We start from the raw sequence: 20,065 nt of genomic DNA, 5'->3' as shown, positions 1-20,065 counted from the left end.
CTAACTCCGCATGTGGAAAATGATCTCCGGCTTCACTACATAGGGAGGGATGTGCAGAGAGTCCAGTATTTGTATTTGTATTTGTATTTGTTGAGGCAGCAAAATTATTCGTATTTGAATAAAAGTGGAAAGAGGCTTATAAATACTGTTTATGTTTTTATTACGCTTTTAATTTTAGAAAGTGTCAGTATCTCCAGGAGTGATGTCCAAATTAGGAAATGTGCGTCATGTAGCGGGTGGATGTGACTCCCCTCGTTGAGACCTGCTGATAGACATCACAGCGGAGCAGAGGAGAGACACTGAGATAGAGATGTAACTGACCTGCACGCTGTTTTTTTTTTCTTCCCGAAAACAAATAATTTTTAAAATATTTGTATGAAACAAATATTTGTAAGAAACCCCACTATTTGTGCTTTGCTGAATAACGTATTTGTATTCGGGCACACCCCTAATACATGGTGTTTAATACAATACAGGTAGAGACACAGTTTAAACTGACAACATGGTTTAAAATGCATAAATACAGCAGGAATAAAAATAAAGTACAAAAAGTAAAATGAGAGAAGGGCTTTGTGAAAAAAACAGTTTATGGAAAAAATAAAACCATCAAGAGAGCGAGAAGAAGAAGATGTTTGACTCTTCTTCACCTCACGCATTATCTTTGCCTCACCTTCAACTCTCCGGCGCCCCCTGTGGAGGCGTTTTATCCTGCTGAATGTCCATGTATATTACATATATTACAGACCAGATCCTGTCATTTCCTCATGGTTAACATACTATTATTTAATTCCAAGCCTCCCTTTCTGATGTTCGTCTTGTCTGATCGGAGCTTTAAGTGTCCGTACTGGTAACAGCTCAGAGTGCAGCGGGTGGGAAGGATCATTTATAATAATCTGGGAAGCTTTACTCTTTATATTTAAATCATTTTGTCTTTTTTCAAGTGTATAGTTACAGAAAGTAACCTCAGAGACTAAATGTTTCTGCAGCACGTTTCCAGTACAAACAGGCAAATTATTGCAAGATTTCTTTCAAATTTGTTGGAGTTAACGTGCCGATTTTTTTTATGAGCTTTTGGATCTTTCATCCAGCCCACATACCGCGTAGAATGATGTCACCATGGCGGTCTGCTCTTGTTCGCCAGATCTGGGCTACAAGCAAACTGTATGTTAACCAAGAACAAACCAGATAAACCAGAATTGCTCCACATCCAGTATACACGTACCTGAGAGCATCTTTACCAAAAAAAAACACCCACATTTGATTTGGGATATCTGGGCCATATTTGCTGGTGCGCTACCGTATGCTAACTGGGATTGTTTGTTAGATATTTAGATTTTAGGGTTCATCAGACAGCTCTACACTCTTCCTCCAAATTAAATTACAAAATACGTTACTTGTCCATGTTTCTATCATTTGTCTGTACATTACGAAACCTTCACACATCACTGTTGGACAAATAATAATCTGTTTTGAGATGTGATGACTGTGGTTAAGGTTTGGTTAGATTTAGGTTGAAGTTGGGGGGAAATCATGGTCGTGAGTGAAGAGCGATCTCCTGTGTTAAAGTTCCCTCTGTGTGGACTTTGTGGCTTTATAACAACATCATATAACTTCCTCCTCTGCTCCTCACAGAAAAGACTTGAATATAAACATGTTGTTTTTTGAGGATTTGCTCTCAGGAGGAAAGTTCGAAGCCTCCAGAAACATCACAGAACAAACACATGAACACACACAGATTATTCCTCTGATGGCTTCCAGTGTGTTTAGCAGTATTTTCCCTCCATGTGTAAAGTTTACAGTATGTGAGGCTGGAAAAGCAGCAGCGATCTGCTCCAGCAGCGTTAGTCAGCGGTGACTCACTCTCTCGCTTCTCGTTGGAAACAAGATGAATTCTGCCTTTGTTCGCTCGCTCTGCAGGGGTTTCTCTGTTTTTCTGGCTTTTGCTTTATGAACCGAGCTGAACTGCAAAAGCTGTTGCCAGGCGCTCACAATTAAACCGTAGAGAAACAAAGACAGTGTCAGCGTCCTTATGAATGTGATAGATGTCCTCTTTCTCACATAGACGAGGAGAGAAAAACCAGCGAGCAGTTTGTGAATGCGAGCTTGTGTTTTTTCACTCGTTTACACCAGTAACAGTGTTGTTGTTGTTGTTATGAATGTGATTTTTCTCTCATCTAAAGACCAAATCTGACAAAATCTAGTGTTCATCAAGCATCTTTTTCTTGCATATGCCAAGAAAAATTATCCTCATTCATTCAAAACTCTTTTATCCCAGTAAATGTGCTGCAGGTTTCTGAGTCTGAACAGTTTGACTCGTACGTTGACTTCCTTAAGAGAAGATCAGACAGGAGGTAGTAGTCAGGATTGGTCGGGGTCAGAGACAGGAGACTGGGACGCCAGTCAGTCGGCACTGGGACAAGATCATGATCGGATCAGGAAAGAATCAGGATCATGACAAGACTGGGAGGAAATCCAGACGGGAACATTTATTTTCACTATCCACTAATCTGCTGATTATTCTCTCAATTAATCAATAAATCAATCAGTTGTTTTGTCTATAAAATATCAGAGAGCAGTGAGTCACAGGTGACGTCTTTAAATATCTCATTTTGTCTGATCAACAGTCCAAAGATATTCAGTTTACTGTCATCTGTGATAAAGAAAAGCATCAAATCTTCACATCTGAGACGCTGAAACCAGAAAATTATCGACATATTCACTTAAAAATGACTGAAATTATTATTAGACTATCAAAATAATTGCTGATTTATTTTCTGTCGAACGGCTAATCGATTAATCAACTAATCGTTGCAGCTCTAGTTGGGATCAGATCAGGGTTGGACCTGAAGGGACTGTGACAGCCCTGATGAAAAAAACATGCGAGTTATCACATGTGATGCATTCAAGGGCACATGTGATGCATTCAAGGGCACATGTGGTTTTCGGACGTTTCACATGTGATGCATTCAAGGGCACATGTGGTTTTCGGACGTTTCACATGTGATGCATTCAAACTCAGGACCAGTTTATGATGGGATCCCGTTCAGGATCAGGAGAGAATCAGGATCAGGATCAGGACTGGGAAGAGTTCAACATCTGAGTCTGAAATGAGTTGGGAAGGGGATCCAGACGGAATCGATGGGAGATGGGATCGGGACGTGATCTGGATGTGATTGAGATGGGATTAGGACGAGATTATAATGGCTTCATGACAGGATCAGAGAGGATCAGGACAGCATTGACAGTAGAGTAAGATGGACTGGGATCAGGGTGGGATCGACACAGAATCAGTATTGGATCAGAACAGTTTTGGGATAACAGAGACGGGATCGAGTTTATAACGGTGAAAGAATCTGAGTCGATTGGGACGAGATTAAGACGGAAGTGTATCAGGACATGACGGGATTGACTGTGGTGATGTAATCGGAAACGGGGCAGGAATGAGTTTATTTCTTCCTGATCTGTGTGGGAACAAAAGTCTTAATTTATTCTTTTATTTTCTGGGTGAAAACAGGAAGAAATCAATTAAGACTGGACAAGACGGGAAAAATAATTCAGTCCCATGTTGTCTTAAAACACCTTCACCTTGTTGTTCCCTGTCTCACACGCACACACACACACACACACACACACACACACACACACACACACACACACACACACACACACACACACACCATGTGACATGTCCATTATCTCTGTTCAGACTCACTAATCGTCTCATTTCAGGTGAAAATCACCTCATCTTCCCACAGCAAGACTTTTACACCTGAACGCTACATACATACACACCTGAACCTGAGAGCGAGGACGCTAACGGCGTGACACTGTGCGACACACACACACACACACACACAGGTTGTTGATTAGCGTGTTTATTAGCAGGTTTCTGTATATTCTATAGAGATATATAAAGTAAAGCAGGTCACCTCAACACCTGTTCACACACCGAACCTGCGTGACATCACTCGCAACATGCAACACTTAACACTTCAAATAGCACCAAATGAACTGATTAACGCTGGTGTGTGTGTGTGTGTGTGTATGTGTGTGTGTGTGTGTGTGTGTGTGTGTGTGTGTGTGTGTGCGTAAAATGTTCCTTAAGGTTTTTCAGGAACTCAACCAAACTGTTTCTCTATAAAAGTTCCTCTTCAGATCTGAGGACCAATCAGAGCTCAGACTGAAGTGTTTAGGATCTTTAGCTGCCTCCTCATTGGCTGTTCTGTCCAGTGAAGGTAAAGGTCAGAAGGTCAGAAGTTTAAACACAACTGTCTCGCTAGTAGTTTGCCGTTTTTGGTCTGATATGAGACTCTGGATTAAAGTTGTAAATATATTCTAACATTTCCTTTCCTGCTTCTTCAATGACGAGTCACAATATAGAAATTAAACAAGTCTCTTCATATGAATACCTGGTGTTATGATAGATGCGACTCTATCACAGAGAGAGATACAGCAGCACATTTACTTTCTTTGTGAACTCAGATCTTTTGGAGCCAGTAGACAGATTATTATTTTTCTGTTCTTTAAATCAGTTATTCAGATTTTTGGCCAACATGCGGCACAATCTTTTCACATAGTTCATAACAAGAGCAGCTCAGACTCACAAACAGCATCACCTCTGACTCCTTCCATGTTTTAAATGAAGAATAACAACTTCTGCCCTCTAATAGGCAATTATATATATATATATATATATATATATATGTATATAGATCTGAATCCAGAGGATATGATGTGTGCTGTGTATGATTGTTATGATGGTTTGTTGATTGTTATGGTGTTTGTGTGCGCGTGTACGTATCCTGCGTCCGTTTGGAGCATTGGTTGTGCACGTTCTCAGAAATTGATGCCACACGTATGCAAGATGCAATACACACATGACCAGTAGGGGCAGTATGGGGGCAGTATGGGGATGTGACAAGGTCAGGGGTCAGTAAACAAATCACAATATAGTCAATATGTCTTGCTGCCTGCAAGTCACAACTCAGGTTTCAGCTGCCCTTAATAGACAGTTTGCAATGTTTTTTTTAACTTTCCTGACGAACAGGGCTGCAACGACTGATTATTTTCATTATCGATTATTGTCTTGATTAATCAATTAGTTGTTTGGGCTATAAAATTGGGAAAAATGTCAATCACACCTGAGGTTACGCCCTCAAATGTCTTGTTTTATCCTGACTGACAGTCCACAACCCAAAGATATTCAGTTTACTGTCATAAAGGACTAAAGAAACCAGAAAATATTCACATTTGAGAAGCTGGAATCAGAGAATTTGGTTGATTAATTTTCTGTTGGTTGACTAATTGATTAATTGACATCAGCTCATCGCGCATGTCCATAAACAGCTGATGTTCACTCTCATATTTCAGATGTGATTCAGCTCCAACATGTACGGATGGATTTGAGAAGTTGACATTTGGAGTAAAGAAGGAGAAAAAGAAGTGAAATCCTGCTACTATAGTTTGTTTACGTAGCCTCCGGAGCCGGAGGAAGCTTCCTGAAAGCTGACCAATCAGAACAGAGTGGGCTCATCAGGAGGCGGGGCTTAAAGAGACAGGAGCTAAAACGGCCTGTTTCAGACAGAGGCTGAACTGAGGGGCTGCATAAAGGACCAGTAGAAGATAAATAAGGAGTTTTTAACTGGAAATCATGCAAAGAATATAAATACAGAGCTGTAAATGTGCAGAATACGTCATCTTTAATGTTACTTTTCAGCACAGTTGTAGATACTTGTTTTATTCAGAATGTGGCCATGAAACCTCAGAAACATGTTTCTGCTTTTCAGAAAGAAAATTAATTTCCTGAAAGAAAAGAGTGAAGGACAGGTGAAGAGAGAGATTTTTTTTTGCCAATAATGACGCAACTCTGTCGAACGCTGTGGTGTCTCTGAACACACACACACACACACACACACGCACACACACACACACACACACACACACCTCTGCCACTCTGTAACAGTAATAATAAAGCAGTATGTGCTGTGTTTCTGTCGGTAGCGGTTTCTTCTTGTTGCCTGGCAACTGATGATGATTGCGGCTGTGAAGTGTCCTTCTGAGGGCCATTATGAGACACACACACACACACACACACACACACACACACAATGAATGAAACAGAGGGGAACAGAGGTGTGTGTGTGTGTGTGTGTGTGTGTGTGTTTTCTCTCCGTCTCATTGTTCTCTCTTTCATCTCTTTTTTTCATCCATTCATGTATTCATCTTTCTCTTCATTATATATTTCCTCTCGCTTTCTCTCGTCTTTCAAGTTTTCCTTTTTCCTTCCTCAAACAAATATGTGGTAGTGTATTATGCGTGTGTGTGTGTGTGTGTGTGTACTCAAAGCCTGACATATTAAACATGTACGTATATTAAATTCATTACCATGAACACACACACACACGCACACACACTGTCCTGCTGCCAGAAATACTCACTGAAGCACCAAATGTGTATTCATCCGCTGCTGAAAATAGTCCCCAGTGAATGCACGATTTCCTCCTGTTTGTTAAAAACTACAGTGAAAACTGAACTCCAGCTGTTTCAGGGAACGACGGAGCCTTTTTTCAACAGGAAACTATACATGTATGAACTGTATTTAAACTGTATTTAAAGTCTTCAGTAGGAGCCAACAGGTTCAGGGTGTATTATGCTGTTTAGTGTGTTTGTTTAGTCCAGTAACTTGACGACTCTTCCTGTCAGGCTCTTGTGAAATGGTCAGAATTATTTTCTCTGGCATTTTTCAGGCTGTCTCGTCTTTTCGAGCTCCTCATCATGTGTGACAGCAGTAATTGGCTGTTTGACAGATGATTCAGTCCTCGCTGTGTTTCTGCAGTAAAGAGGTCGTTCTCACTCGTCACGAATTTTATTTCCTCTGTGGCAGAAAAACACGTCACACACACACATGAGGGATAATGTACAGCGAGCGGGGTCGTTATTGTGAAATGAACCCTGACAGAGTGACGCAGGACACATCAGACAGACTCGCTGCACATTATCCTGCTTGTTACATGGCTGTTAACTAAAGAAATCAATAACCTGACACACAAATATTGATTTAAAAATGATTTTATTGCTTCCACTTAAAAAAATAGTCCGTTAGATTGTAATGTAATGTAAATATCTATGAAAACTCTGTAGCCTTCTCAAGATTATGACATTTCTGTCATTCATCTGGATCGGAGGACAGGATCTTGCTAAACTTTTCCCTTTCTGTACTGGTTTGAGCCCAGTAGCTCTTCAGGCTGCCCAGTCACTGACATTATCTGTAGTTGGTGATTTTACCAAACTTCTTTCTGCGGATTGATACGATTGAGTCTATAAACAGAACTGTGTCCTTAGCAACGGTCTGTTACTCATAGCAACGGTCTGCTATCCATAGAATGGCGTGACTGACCAATCAGAATCAAGTATTCAACAAAGTCGTGCAATAAGCCTTCAGAAACTCCTGCAGGTTGAACTGAGATAACCAATCGTGTTTAGTGCTGATTGACTCTAACACACTGGAAGAAACTCGCTAGCCTAGCAACATTAATGCTACAAACAACCCAGAATGCAACACTCTCTCTTCATACCCTTCATTCAAACAGAACAGGTGCTTCCAGGGATTTTGGGCCTCAATCAACCCATTCAAAGCTTTAATAACTAAATAACTCTATATTTGCAGGCTTGCAACTCTCTTGTCTAATACTTACTGTAAGATATTTACTGAGCTGTGAACAGTTCAATTCACTATTTGATGTAAGACTGATTATATGACTTTATGAGAAATGTGCTAAAGACATCTTTTACAGTCTAAATGTAATTTTAATGGTAAAATCCTTGAATGGAAAAAGTCTCTTAACATTAATGAATAAGTTAAAATAAACAGACCTACTTGGCTAAATGACTCTTAGGTATTATTTGAACACTGACTGTCACTTTAACACAGACTGAGTCACTCGATGCTTCAAACTGTCCCGTTTTTGTTTCATATAATGATCATTATGTGGAAAAATAATTACAGTGTTTGAATTCTTATTGAAAAGGATTTAATCATTTTTCTTTTTTTTTTCATAGTAATAAAATAAATTCTCACGAACCCCCCCTGCAATTATGCCAGCTGACATGTCATCCAACACAATGCTGCTGCTCGCCTCCTCCTTCAGTTGGGAGCAGGGCTGGTTCACTGGTGGGAGGTGGGAGGGGGGGGGGGGGGGGGGGGGCTGCATCTGTAGGGTCGGGCAACAGGCAGGGAGAAGTGATTCAGTATGACTAGCTGCTAAAAGTTTGCCTGTGTTGATTAAATGTCGGCTAAACGAGGAGCTAAATGTGAACACTGAAACAGGCCTGTCTCTTTAAGGCCCCGCCTCCCGATGAGCCCGCTCTGTTCTGATTGGTCAGCTTTCAGGAAGCTTCCTCCGGCTCCGGAGGCTACGTAAACAAACTTTTTCTCCGTCAACTTGTCAACTTCTCAAATCCATCCATACATGTTGAATCACATCTGAAATATGAGAGCGGACAACACATGGAAACACCTTAGCAACCACCTTAGCAACCACCTTAGCAACCAAGGCTACAGAGCGGAGGGATGTTTATGGGCATGTGTGATGATCCGTCATCAGCTCATCTGTAAGGTAGAAAAAAAAATGTCACAAACAAAGTGTTCAGATTAGGTTGAAGCCCTGAATTTTGACTTGCAGGCAGCATTTCTACATACGATCACCTCAAGTTTTGGAACTTTGACCACGTTTAACATCAGACATCAGAATATAAATAACAGAAGACCACAAAAAGTAGAGAATGTCCCCTTTAACAACATTCTAGGAGACAGAATTGTTCTTTTCTAGTGTAACGCAGCTCTTAATCGGTTTGCAGTGTCACAGTCCTGAGTTTTACACTCACGACATCCACCCTGACAACCTTCAACTGGAAAAACGTTGACAGTAAACATAATCTGAGCAGCAATTTATGTTCTGTTGAAAAAGTATTTTAGTAAAAAAACAAATTGGTGTTTTAAAAACCTGATTTTTATAAGACGGAGTTGCTGTGAAATCTTCTGTAACCGGTCATGAAGATGTCTTTTTGTCCATCATCACATAGCGTCTCTCTCTACAGTCATATCTGTGTCTCTCACTCAGTCTCAGATCAATACTTGGAGTATAAACACCTTTGTCACACATGTAAAACACACACGTAGCTGTGGAATAACAGTGAAAATAATGATCAAACACACACACACCTTTATAAATGGCATCATGCAGCATGTCCCGTTGTCATGGTGATAGCCCTCTCTCATCCCTATTAGGTGTTCCAAGCAGAGACCTGTAACATCACTGCTGTTGTCGTGTGAAAAACCTCACACTGTATCTCCAGTTTGGGTGATAATTTAATGTTTTAGGAGGTTTATCTTCCTCTAACGTGGACGGTTTGGTTTTCATCCGACACTGTGGACTTTTAGTCGGTTAAACTGTAGATACAAACAATGTCATCAAAATGTCTAAAGAACCATGAATGTGTTTTGGAAATGGCTCCAAAGACTAACAGCAAACTTATAATGTAGTAAAAAGACCAGAGGTTGTGATACGTAGCACAACAAGCTAGCCAACTACACAGAACTACTCTCCAGAGACTGAAAACATGATGCTGTTATTAGTCTTTGGAGCCGTTTCTAAACAAACTAACGTGACCAAACTCTTCATGATGAAGGAACATGTGACCCAGTGCAGCGGTGTGACTCACTGATATGTTTTTAATAAGATATATCAGACTTTGATACACACACAATACTTTTTAGAAGATCAGTTCATTGTTGGTTTGGATCCAAACATGAGATTTATTGACAAGAAGAAAAATTTAGAAACTTTAAGGTAAATAGAAGCCAAAGATGGCAACTAAATATTTGATGAAATAAATGAGCTAAATCCAAATGTCAAAATTGAAAAAAAAGAGCTTCATTAGAAAGATACCTAGTCTGACCAGTAACATACTGGTGAAGTCTACTGGTCAGAGTAGGTCAACGGTGTGTGTGTGTGTGTGTGTGTGTGTCAGTATTGATCTCTTTTTTACATCAATGTCGACTGTATAAACACCACATGGCCTCCTTTTAAAGGAACATTTCAGTTTATTACAACTAACTACTCACGTTAGACTCACGAGTTAAAGGAACAGTTCAACATTCTGTCTTTTTTCTGCTGTTCAGATGAACATCAGTTTTATATCTGTGTGTTCAGTACAGAGCTTGAGTCAGAGGGCGGTTAGCCTAGCTTAGCATAAAGACTGGAAACAGCTAGCCACCGCTAAAGCTCACTGTGCAGTTTGTGGTTTTAGGACCAGTTATGTGCCGTAACTGTGTGTCCATCTGATCAGCTTGCATCGATTAAAATACCTCCAGCTCCTAACTTCTCCCTGAACGGGGACGTTGTCTCTCTGCTCGGCTAGTTATCCATGAAAAATAGCAACAAGCATTTCTGCTGTTTGCAGCTGTACGAGTACAACTCTTAATCCCTCACAGACTGTTCATATTATTATCTCCTCATAATTAGTCTCTCTACCAAACTGCTGAACCACAAATCTATTTTCATTCATAAATACCTCATCAGTCATTAACTATTGGGTGATTAATCCTTTATAAAGCTTTCAGAGAGCAGAGAGAGTGTGTTGTTTATTTGTTAATGGAGAAAAAACATTCATAATAATCTTACAGCAATAATGTTTTCAAATAATTCAGTTCATTAATTTTCAATTAATTTTTCAATAAACATGGGTCCAGTTTAACCCAAAACTCCCTCTATGAACAAAAATGCGCATCAGCTGCACAAAATTAAAATAAAAATGAAGAAAAAGTTTAAATAATACCAGTTAATAATAAACCACTTCAGGAAGTTATAGAAGCCATAACATTTCAAGCTAAAATGTTGTGTTTAGGGTGTTTTCACTGCTCTCAGATTTGACCTGAACAGTAGTTTCAAGGGTTAAATTAACGTATTTCTTTATTTGTCACTGCTGCTAACAACCGTTAACACAGTCTGAACTAAACTTCACTTTATTTTTATCTGTTAACGACATGTTTCACTTATTCAGAAACTCTCAAAGACATACAGTGTTATTGAATTACAGGAGCTGGACAGCAGTTATGTAGTTTAATTTGATTTATAAGATACTGAACAACAACTTGACATGTTCAGATTTAAAGGTGCAGTCTGTAGAATTTAGTGGCATCTAGTGGAACAGACTCGGCAGAAATGGAATATAATATTCATAAGTATGTTTCAATCAGTGTTTAATCACCTGAAAATAAGAATTGTTCTGTTTTTATTACCTGAGAATGAGGTTTTATATCTACAGAGGGAGCAGGTCCTGTTCTACAGAGGCCGCCATGTTTCTACAGTAGCCCAGAACGGACAAACTCTGGTCTGGCCTTCACACTGGTCCTTTAAAGTAAACAATCTGCTGAGTTACTGGTCTGTTGTGGAAACCATCAAGACTCCAGTGACCTTCATGCCTCGCAGGGCGGGCAGGCAGGGAGCTGTTAGCTGAATATGCTGCATTAGTACATTCAGTCCAGAAAAAAAAAAAAAAAAACTGAATTGAACAGAGAGGAAGTGAAGAATCAGCCTTGAGTTCTTGCTGCCATGACAACAAGAGCGACACTGCTGCCATGGTGACACCACACACACACACACACACACACACACATACATACATACATAAGCATGTATCTATGAAGTGTATTGTTGAGGATCTTATTGAGAGGTAGAGAGAGTTGAAGGTCTCCTCTTCATCATCCTCTTCTTCAGCTTGTTTATTTACCCTTCTCTCCCTCCTCTTCATCTACTGTCACCATCACACTCTTCTCCTCCTCTTCGTCATCTCCTTCCTCCTCCAGACATTAATCAACCAGTTGTTTCATCCTGATAAATACGACTGATTGTTTCACTTCAGTTCATCTGATTTACGTAAAGTTGAGTTAAATATGTCGGACTGTTTGGTCGCCAACGAATCCTCCAAATTAAACCAGCGGATACATTGTTTGATCATGTGACTCCAGAGCGTTTTCTGATCTGGCGTCTGTTACACATCACTGTTAAACTAGAATGAATAACGATCTCTTTGTTAAGGTTTCCAGCTGCAGCGGTTTGATGAATCAGCTGCTGAGAGTGTTTCTATGTTTTGTGCCTCCAACAGGAAAAGCAATTTGGCTGTTTAGTTATTAAAAAAAGAGGCAGCAGATCCTCACTAAATATCCTCCACTCACATTAACTCTCATTAACTCACATTACACAGTTCAATCTTCCTTCCTGCATTAACAGAACTTGCAACTTTTATTACTCTCATGCTGTACAGATCATGTGACTCTGCAGAATCTGTGAGTCTGGAGGCTTAAAGTATCACACACAACAAAGGAAATACAATAACAAGAGTCAAATTAAAACCACAAATAACACAATTTAACACCTGTTACAGGTAGAATAAACACAATTATTTATCATTATATCACATTTTTTAAGTACTTTCCAGCAGTAAATAACAATAATCTATGACATCATACATTAATGCGACCTGAACCAAAATAAACTGCAGAAAAAGGACGGATTGACTAACCAATGAAAAATAATTCATCAATTAAAGTTTTCAGCTGTTCAGCTCACATATTAGTGAGATGCCAATAATTAACAAACCAAAATGTCCAAAATATAATAAATCCTTTATTGATAAGACTGTTTATTATGTTTGATTAAAGTGATTCCATGTTTATACCGTTCATGACATAAACGTGATTGTTTGTTCACTCAGTGTTTTATTCTGATATTATTAGTTCATCACCTCCTGATGACAAGTTGAAGGATTTATTCATCTGCTGATGAAGATCAAAGCTCGACTTCCTCTCTCTCTCTCTCTCTCTCTCTCTCTCTCTCTCTCTCTCTCTCTCTCTCTCTCTCTCTCTCTTTCTCTGAAATTCAGATTTGATTGACAGCAAAGCAAAGTTTAGAAAATTAGTGTAACAATTATGAAGAAAAAATAATAAAACTCTTCACACCTTCATAACTAAACGACATGACATACTGAGAGGAAAACAATTCATCTCTCAGTGACAGTTAATGTTCATTTATTTTATTCATTAGTTTTGTGTGATGATGAACGCAGTAGAGGTTTGATTTAATGCTTCTATATTACTATGTGTCCTGATTATTTTATGTTAGTTTTCTGTATTTGTTGCCTTTATTGTCTGTTAAAGGACGAGTTCACAATTTTTCACGTCTGTCAGGAGCCTTAATGAACAGTGAGCACATGTTTTTAATCATAAACATGTTGTAATCTGTTCATACTGACAGTTATCTGAAGCTAATATGAATCTTCAGCGTCCAAATGAGTCAAATCAAGTAGATATCTTTCAATGTTACAGTCTTTTTAATGCCAGAGTCCCTCTTTTTGTTACCATACTTCCACCTGCAGCTCAACAGGGAAACACTGTGAACTGGTCCTTTAACGTTCCAGTTGTGTGTCTGAGGACCAGCGTCTCATGGCTCGGATCACCTCCCTCTGTGTTTCTCTGCTCTGTGTCAGTTACCAGAGTGCGGCTTCTACGGGATGTACGAGAAGATCCTGCTGTTCCGTCATGACCAGAGCTCAGAGAACGTGCTGCAGCTGCTGCGCTCCGCCTCACAGATCCAGGAGGGAGACCTGGTGGAGGCCGTGCTGTCAGGTACGAGGTCACGCTGACATCACAGGTGGGAGGAGGGGATGATGATGATGATGATGATGATGACTAAAATAACACCCTCTGCTGGGTCCCCATTACTATCATGGACGTGCAGCAACGCAGGGGTCTCGGAGAAGTAAGTGAGGTTTGATGTTGCAAAGTTTTCATCGATCTGAAAATACATCAGCACGTTCTGCCTCAAACTGCTGCACCTGTTTGTCTCTCTCTCTCTCTATATATATATATATGTCATAAATCAGTCAAACAGTTCTGTGTTTTGAATCGGTTGCAGCAGGTTGTATGTATATGGCTTCCTCCCATTCTACAAAATAGAGCAGGTTGTAGATTAAAATGAGATTTAGTCACATGTCATGATTATTATAGAGCTTTTTTTACACATTGTTTATTTTATACCATCAGTACAGTTTTTCTAACATCGCAACCGACTCCTGACTTCATAGACATTTTATAGCAGTTAAACCTGTGTGTGTGTGTGTGTGTGTGTGTGTGTGTGTGTTATGGTTTATATGTAAATGTTTTTTATATCTCTGTAACTCTGACAGTCTCCTTTGTTCATTCAGATATGGAGATCTGTGCTGGATTGAAAACTTCTGGACATAAAGACAAGAAATTACAACATTTTTAGTTTTTTTTTTTTCCATAAAAAGTCTTGTAGAGCATGTATAATACTGCTCATCTGCATATATGGCATGCCTGGGTGACACATAAATCATCCTGACATAAAACTGTAAATAAAGGAAATTAAAAACGTGCAAAAACACCTCCAAAAATGAATCTACTTTAATTTCAGTCACAAAGTTTTTTGTCAGCCTGAAAGAATTCAGATGTGTGTAATAATAATAATAATAATAATAATAATAATAATAATAATAATAATAATAATTTCTGGTTTGCTGTCTGGCTGCCGTCCAGCTCAGGACTCAGGTGTTCACACGATGCTACGCTAACGGCCTGACAGCTGCTGCTCCCCAATTTCCTGCCTCTCTGTCACCACCAGTACAGTGTGTGTGTGTGTGTGTGTGTGTGTGTGTGTGTGTGTGTGTGTCTATTTGCATAACGCTTGTCTGCTACTTTGTGTGTTTGTTTTAATTAATATTCTACATTTTTCATGTGCGTTCTGCTGTGTGTTCCTCTACTCCAACCATAATTCCAGTTTATTATCACGTCAGTTTTATTTACATTTCCATCGCTGCTCATAACAATTATTTCCATTATCGATTAATCTTGATTAATCGTTTATTTATCAATATCATTTGTTCATTTCTTTTATATTGTTTATACGTTTATATATATGTGACAGATTTCCTCATTCAGAGGAGGAGGAGGAGGAGGAGGAGGAGGAGGAGGAGGAGGATGGAGGAGGAGGAGGAGGAGGAGGAGGAGGAGGAGGAGGAGGAGGAGGAGGATGGAGGAGGAGGAGGAGGAGGAGGAGGAGGAGGAGGATGGAGGCTTCAACCCAACTTTGTTTCCTGTTCTTCTTCCTGAGCTTTCTTCCGTTTTTACCCTGTTAAAGGGTTTTTTAGGGAGTTTTTCCTCATTCTAATGAGAGTCTGAGGACAGAGGATGTTATGTATTACTGTAGAGCTCCTGAGGCACATTTGTGATTTGTGATATTAACTTTTGTTTATAAAATATCAAAAAATTGTGAAAAATTTCCATTATAATTTCAAACAGCCCAAAGTTTAGTATTCAAATTGTTTGTTTTATTCAAACAACAGTCTAAAACCCAAATATATTCAATTTATTATCATACATGACAAATAAAAACTGAAAATTCTCACATTTGAGAAGATTTAATCGATGAATATTTGGCAAATATCTATAAAGATTATCTAAATAGTTGGACACTGATGTTCTGTCTTACACAGAACTACTCTCCAGAGACTGAAAACTAACTAACCAAACTCTTCATGATGAAGGAACATGTCTCTAATCTTCTCCTCTTCCTCCTTCTCCTGCTTCTTTTTTTATGATCATTCTCCTCTTCCTCTTCGTCCTCCTCTTCCTACAGTCTTCCTCACCCCCATCCGTCCTTCCTTCCTTCTCTCCTTTGCCTTACACTCCTCCCTTTCCTCCTCTGCCTCACCCCCCTTTCTCTATGCCTTTCTCGTCCTCCTCCTCTTCCTCTCTTCATTCTTCTTACTTCTCTCCTTCCTCCATGTTTCCTTGATCCCTTAATTCTCTCCTCCACCAATCCTCATCTTCCTCTTATCCTTCCTTTTCTTTGTCCCCCCTTTCTCCACTCCTTCATTCCTCTACTCCTCACCCTCTTCCTCACTGATTCCTCTCTTCATCTTTGTCTAACTCTCCCTCCTCTTCCTCCTATCCTTGTTTACCTTCCTCATTTCTGCTCCTTTTCATTTATTCTTTCTCCTCTTCCTCCTCCTTCATTACCTTCTCCTCCCATCTACCACCTTCTTTTGCTCTTCTTACCTCCTCACCTGCTCCTCTTCCTCACATTCCTCCTCCTCATTATTTTCCATCTTGTTTACAATCTGTCACTGCATCTTCTCCTGTCCTCCTCTACCTTTTTCTCCTCTTCCCTCTTCCTCCTCCTCCTCTTCTTCCTCCTCCTGCTGACATTCGGTTAAAAACACTTTTTGTTAACGGCGCTCTGCCAGCGCCGGCGACAGCTCGCTCCTGTCGAAGTGTGGAGGAAACAAACAGGAAATTAAGTTTGTACGGTGTAACAGGCAACTTCAGCCAAGAGACACACAGCCAGACAGCGTTTATTGGCTGCGAGCTCGTTAACAAACTCCTGTTTTATAATCAGGGAATATGTTGATTAAAGTTGTTTACAATTCACAAAAAAACCCAAAGGAATATGGGAATTGGTTTATGTTTTTAATAGAGTTGTGACGTTTTTCTGTATCCCCAGAATGCTTCGTTTGCAAGGTTTTTTCTTCCCGAGCTGACGTCAGATCAACGTGCATATCTGTTCTGTAGCTTAAGGTTGTTATTAAGGTGTTTCTGCGTGTTGTCAACTCTCATATTTTGGATCTGATTCAGCTCCAACATGTATGGATGGATCTGAGAAGTTGACATTTTGAGTAAAGAACAAGAAAGAGGATTCCTGGATCCTGACGCTGGCCAATCAGAACAGAGCAGGCTCATCAGGAGGGAGATTTTACTGTGAGCATGTTCTATCTGGACGTCTCTGTCCACAGAAGCAGCAGGCTGACTGACAGCAGAAACTTACTGAACCAAAATAGTGTTTACGTCAGCTCCAAATTTGCATTTATTGATTAATTGTTTTTTTCCCCCGCCTGCCGTAGTGGGCGAGGAGAATCTGCCTGTAGTGATACAGGTCAGCTGACAGGCAGAAGAGGAGCCAATCGATCAATATAGATACTGTTAATATGTTCAAAACAGCTTTCTGTGCTCGGATTCAGTGTGGACTGATACATTTAACCCTCCTAATGTGTTAGACAAGGATTTACACCTTTAGTGTTCACGGGTCAAATTTGACCCGTGTTTGAATTCATTAACAAGCACTGAAAAAAAAAAATTATCATTCAATAAAATGTTTTACCTGCTAAGTGACTTATTATTCATCAATAACCATAATATATATATATATTTAACTTACATTGTATAAATTGTTTTTAGGTTAAGGTTAGGGTTAGGGTTAGGGTTATGGTTATGGTTAGGGTTAAAGTTAGGGTTATGGTTATGGTTAGGGTTATGGTTAGGGTTAGGGTTAGGTTAAGTCTCCAGGAAATTAATGTAGGTCTACGTAATGTCCCCAGAAGTGACCTAGGTCAACATGTGTGTGTTTGAGTGTGTGTGTGTCTATGGGGTGTGAGTGGAAAAGAGAGAGTGGGGGTGTGAGCATGGGATCATATTTGCTGTGTGCCACTCTACAATTGAATTCAAGTAGATATGCTTTCTTGGCATGACACATAATTTTAATATTATTACTCAATATTATTATACTATTTTTTTTATATGATTTCATTACTATTATTTTTGTTGTAATTTTTGTTATTCATGATGGTTTGGCAACATTTACTATGTATTTCTGTGCATAAACAACCCATAATTCCTACTGGGTCAAATTTGACCCGTAACACAACAGATGTAACTTTTTTTTTAATAGGCATTAAAAAAAAAGAAAAATGATCAAAATGTGTTTTATTGTATTCAGTGGGCCGTTGTAGAGGATGTAATGAAGCCTTGTTTTGATCAGAAAAAATTAAAAGTATATTTCACACATCTAAACTTGAAAACGGGTCAAACTTGACCCTAACACAATAAAATGGAAGCATATCTGTTCAGACTTACGAGTGACGGACGTCAAAAACGCTTCTAAAACCGTTTTCTATGTGGATTGAGACAGGATTAAAGACGTCCTGTGTCAGACAGAGGCTGAACTGAGGGGCTGCAGAAAGGACCAGTAAAAGATAAATAAGGAGTTTTTAACTGGAAATCAAGCAAAGATATTCCAGTAGAGCCCCAGAATATAAACATAGAGCTGAAAATGTGCAGAATACGTCCTCTTTAAATGACCTCATTACTGTTACTGAACACAGAAACTCTCCAGGATAATATAATGATCTTATTGGTTTATGATATGAACATCAATTTCAATTATTCCAACTTTGTTTCTGAGAAATCATGTTTTGTCTGTCATTTTGGTGGACGTCTCTAAATACTATAATACCCACGAGTTGCAGCTGCTGTTGCTATGGAGACGATGCCAGTCAGAGGTGTGAATCAGAGTTTAACGAATTCAAAACACGTTGTTTTCTCCGACCCGTCTGATCGTGTTTCTGACCTGACAGGCTTCATTTTTACATCTCAGATATTAAAACGTGATTATTACTGAGAGAAACGTTTAAAGCTGCGACGATTAGTCATTTAGTCAAACTAGTTGTTGATTGAAAGACGTTCACTGGGCTTTAGTGTTAGTTATGACAGAAAACTGAGAACATCTGACCTCTCTGCTCCTCATTTCAGCTTAAAAGACGTGTTCACAGTGTTTCCAGTGAGTCTATAAACATCAGTGAGGCGTCCGTATGAACAGTGAAAGAGGTTTTCCTCGCTGTAATCATTCCTCCTGTTCATACTCGATATTAAAAGATCCTTCAAATGTGCTTTCAATGCATTTAAAAGTCTGTGTGAAGCTTCTATTCAGCTTCAGCAGTCTGAGTTAGTCATATCAAGTGGATATCTGACACATTTACAGTCTTTTTAGCATCAGATTCCCTCTTTGTGTTTCCTCGGACAGTGTTTCCCTGTTTCCTCCATCACTTCCATTGTAAGGTCATTATGAAGGGATCTTCTAATGGTCAGTATGAACAGGAGGAATGATTACAGCAAGAAAAACAGCTTTAATGTTCATTTGGGCTCCTGACTGTTGTTTTAAGATGTATTTGAAAACTGTGAACTCGTCCTTTAATGCTGGTTCATCATAATCTAACTCTATTGTCCTGCTGCACACAGTTACATTTTACTCTTCACTGAGCTAAACAACTAAAACATGAATGTCATTATTAGCACGCTGTGCCGCCGCCGCTGCTGGTTTTACAGCTTCTCCACCCGCAGTGTTTGTTTTCTGGTTGTGGGTTAACAAGCTAGCAGCGATCGCTCCTTAACGCTGCTAATTCCACCACAGAGAACACACACATAAACATCAGGCATTTATATTCAGACAAGGACTACCTAGGAAACCCTCACACACACACACACACACACACACACACACACACACACACACAAAAGTCATTTTCTGAAGCATATAATAACAGTTCGGGAGCTTGTTCAGACTTCCAAACGTATGTTGGCCCTCCAAACAAAAGGCATAAACAATAATTTGAATAAATGGAGGTAATTTCCTGCAGCAGAATATCTAATCAGAGCCGTATTCTACTGGAGGACCACAGCACAGGGCGAGAGAGAGTGTGTGTGTGTGTGTGAAAGGAAAAAAGGCGAGAGATTCAGAAATACATGCAGAGGGAGAGAGACATCATCGACAGAAAAAGAAAAACGATATCCCCCAAACTACCCATCATGCCTTGCCAAGCATGCTGGCCAACCAAACAAACACTTGGTCCATCTGCGCCCGCTAAGAGCCTCTCATACGTCCCAAACATTTACAAAATACCCACTAACAACCCATTCATTACTTTTTGTCTCTGTTTTTGTTTATCTCCCTCTCTCTCTCTTAATCTTTAGATAGTCAGCGGATCAAATCTGGTGATATTGTGTGTTTTTCTTCTTCGAACCAGCAGTGAATGGATCCTACTAACAAGTATTGTGTGTATATGTCTCATTCCTCTGTGCTGTTGTCAAAAATCTAAAAAAAAAAACATGTAAATGAGCCACACTGATGCACTGCTCAGCAGCAAACAGCAAACAGAC

The 20,065-nt window shown here is 39.6% G+C and overlaps 1 protein-coding gene across 1 annotated transcript in view; it reads left to right on the top strand.

The window, feature by feature from the left end:
• prkd1 (protein kinase D1) overlaps nt 1-20,065 on the top strand; it is a 50,679-nt gene that overhangs the window by 2,844 nt on the left and 27,770 nt on the right. The window contains exon 2 of the mRNA XM_067614588.1: nt 13,546-13,684. Coding sequence (XP_067470689.1) covers nt 13,546-13,684 — 139 coding nt within the window. The remainder of the gene's footprint in view (nt 1-13,545; nt 13,685-20,065) is intronic.

This window comes from Thunnus thynnus, chromosome 16 (genome assembly GCF_963924715.1).
Source record: "Thunnus thynnus chromosome 16, fThuThy2.1, whole genome shotgun sequence".
NCBI lineage: Eukaryota > Metazoa > Chordata > Actinopteri > Scombriformes > Scombridae > Thunnus > Thunnus thynnus.
Note: the sequence above shows the minus strand (reverse complement) of the source record. Positions and strands in the feature narration are given on the sequence as shown.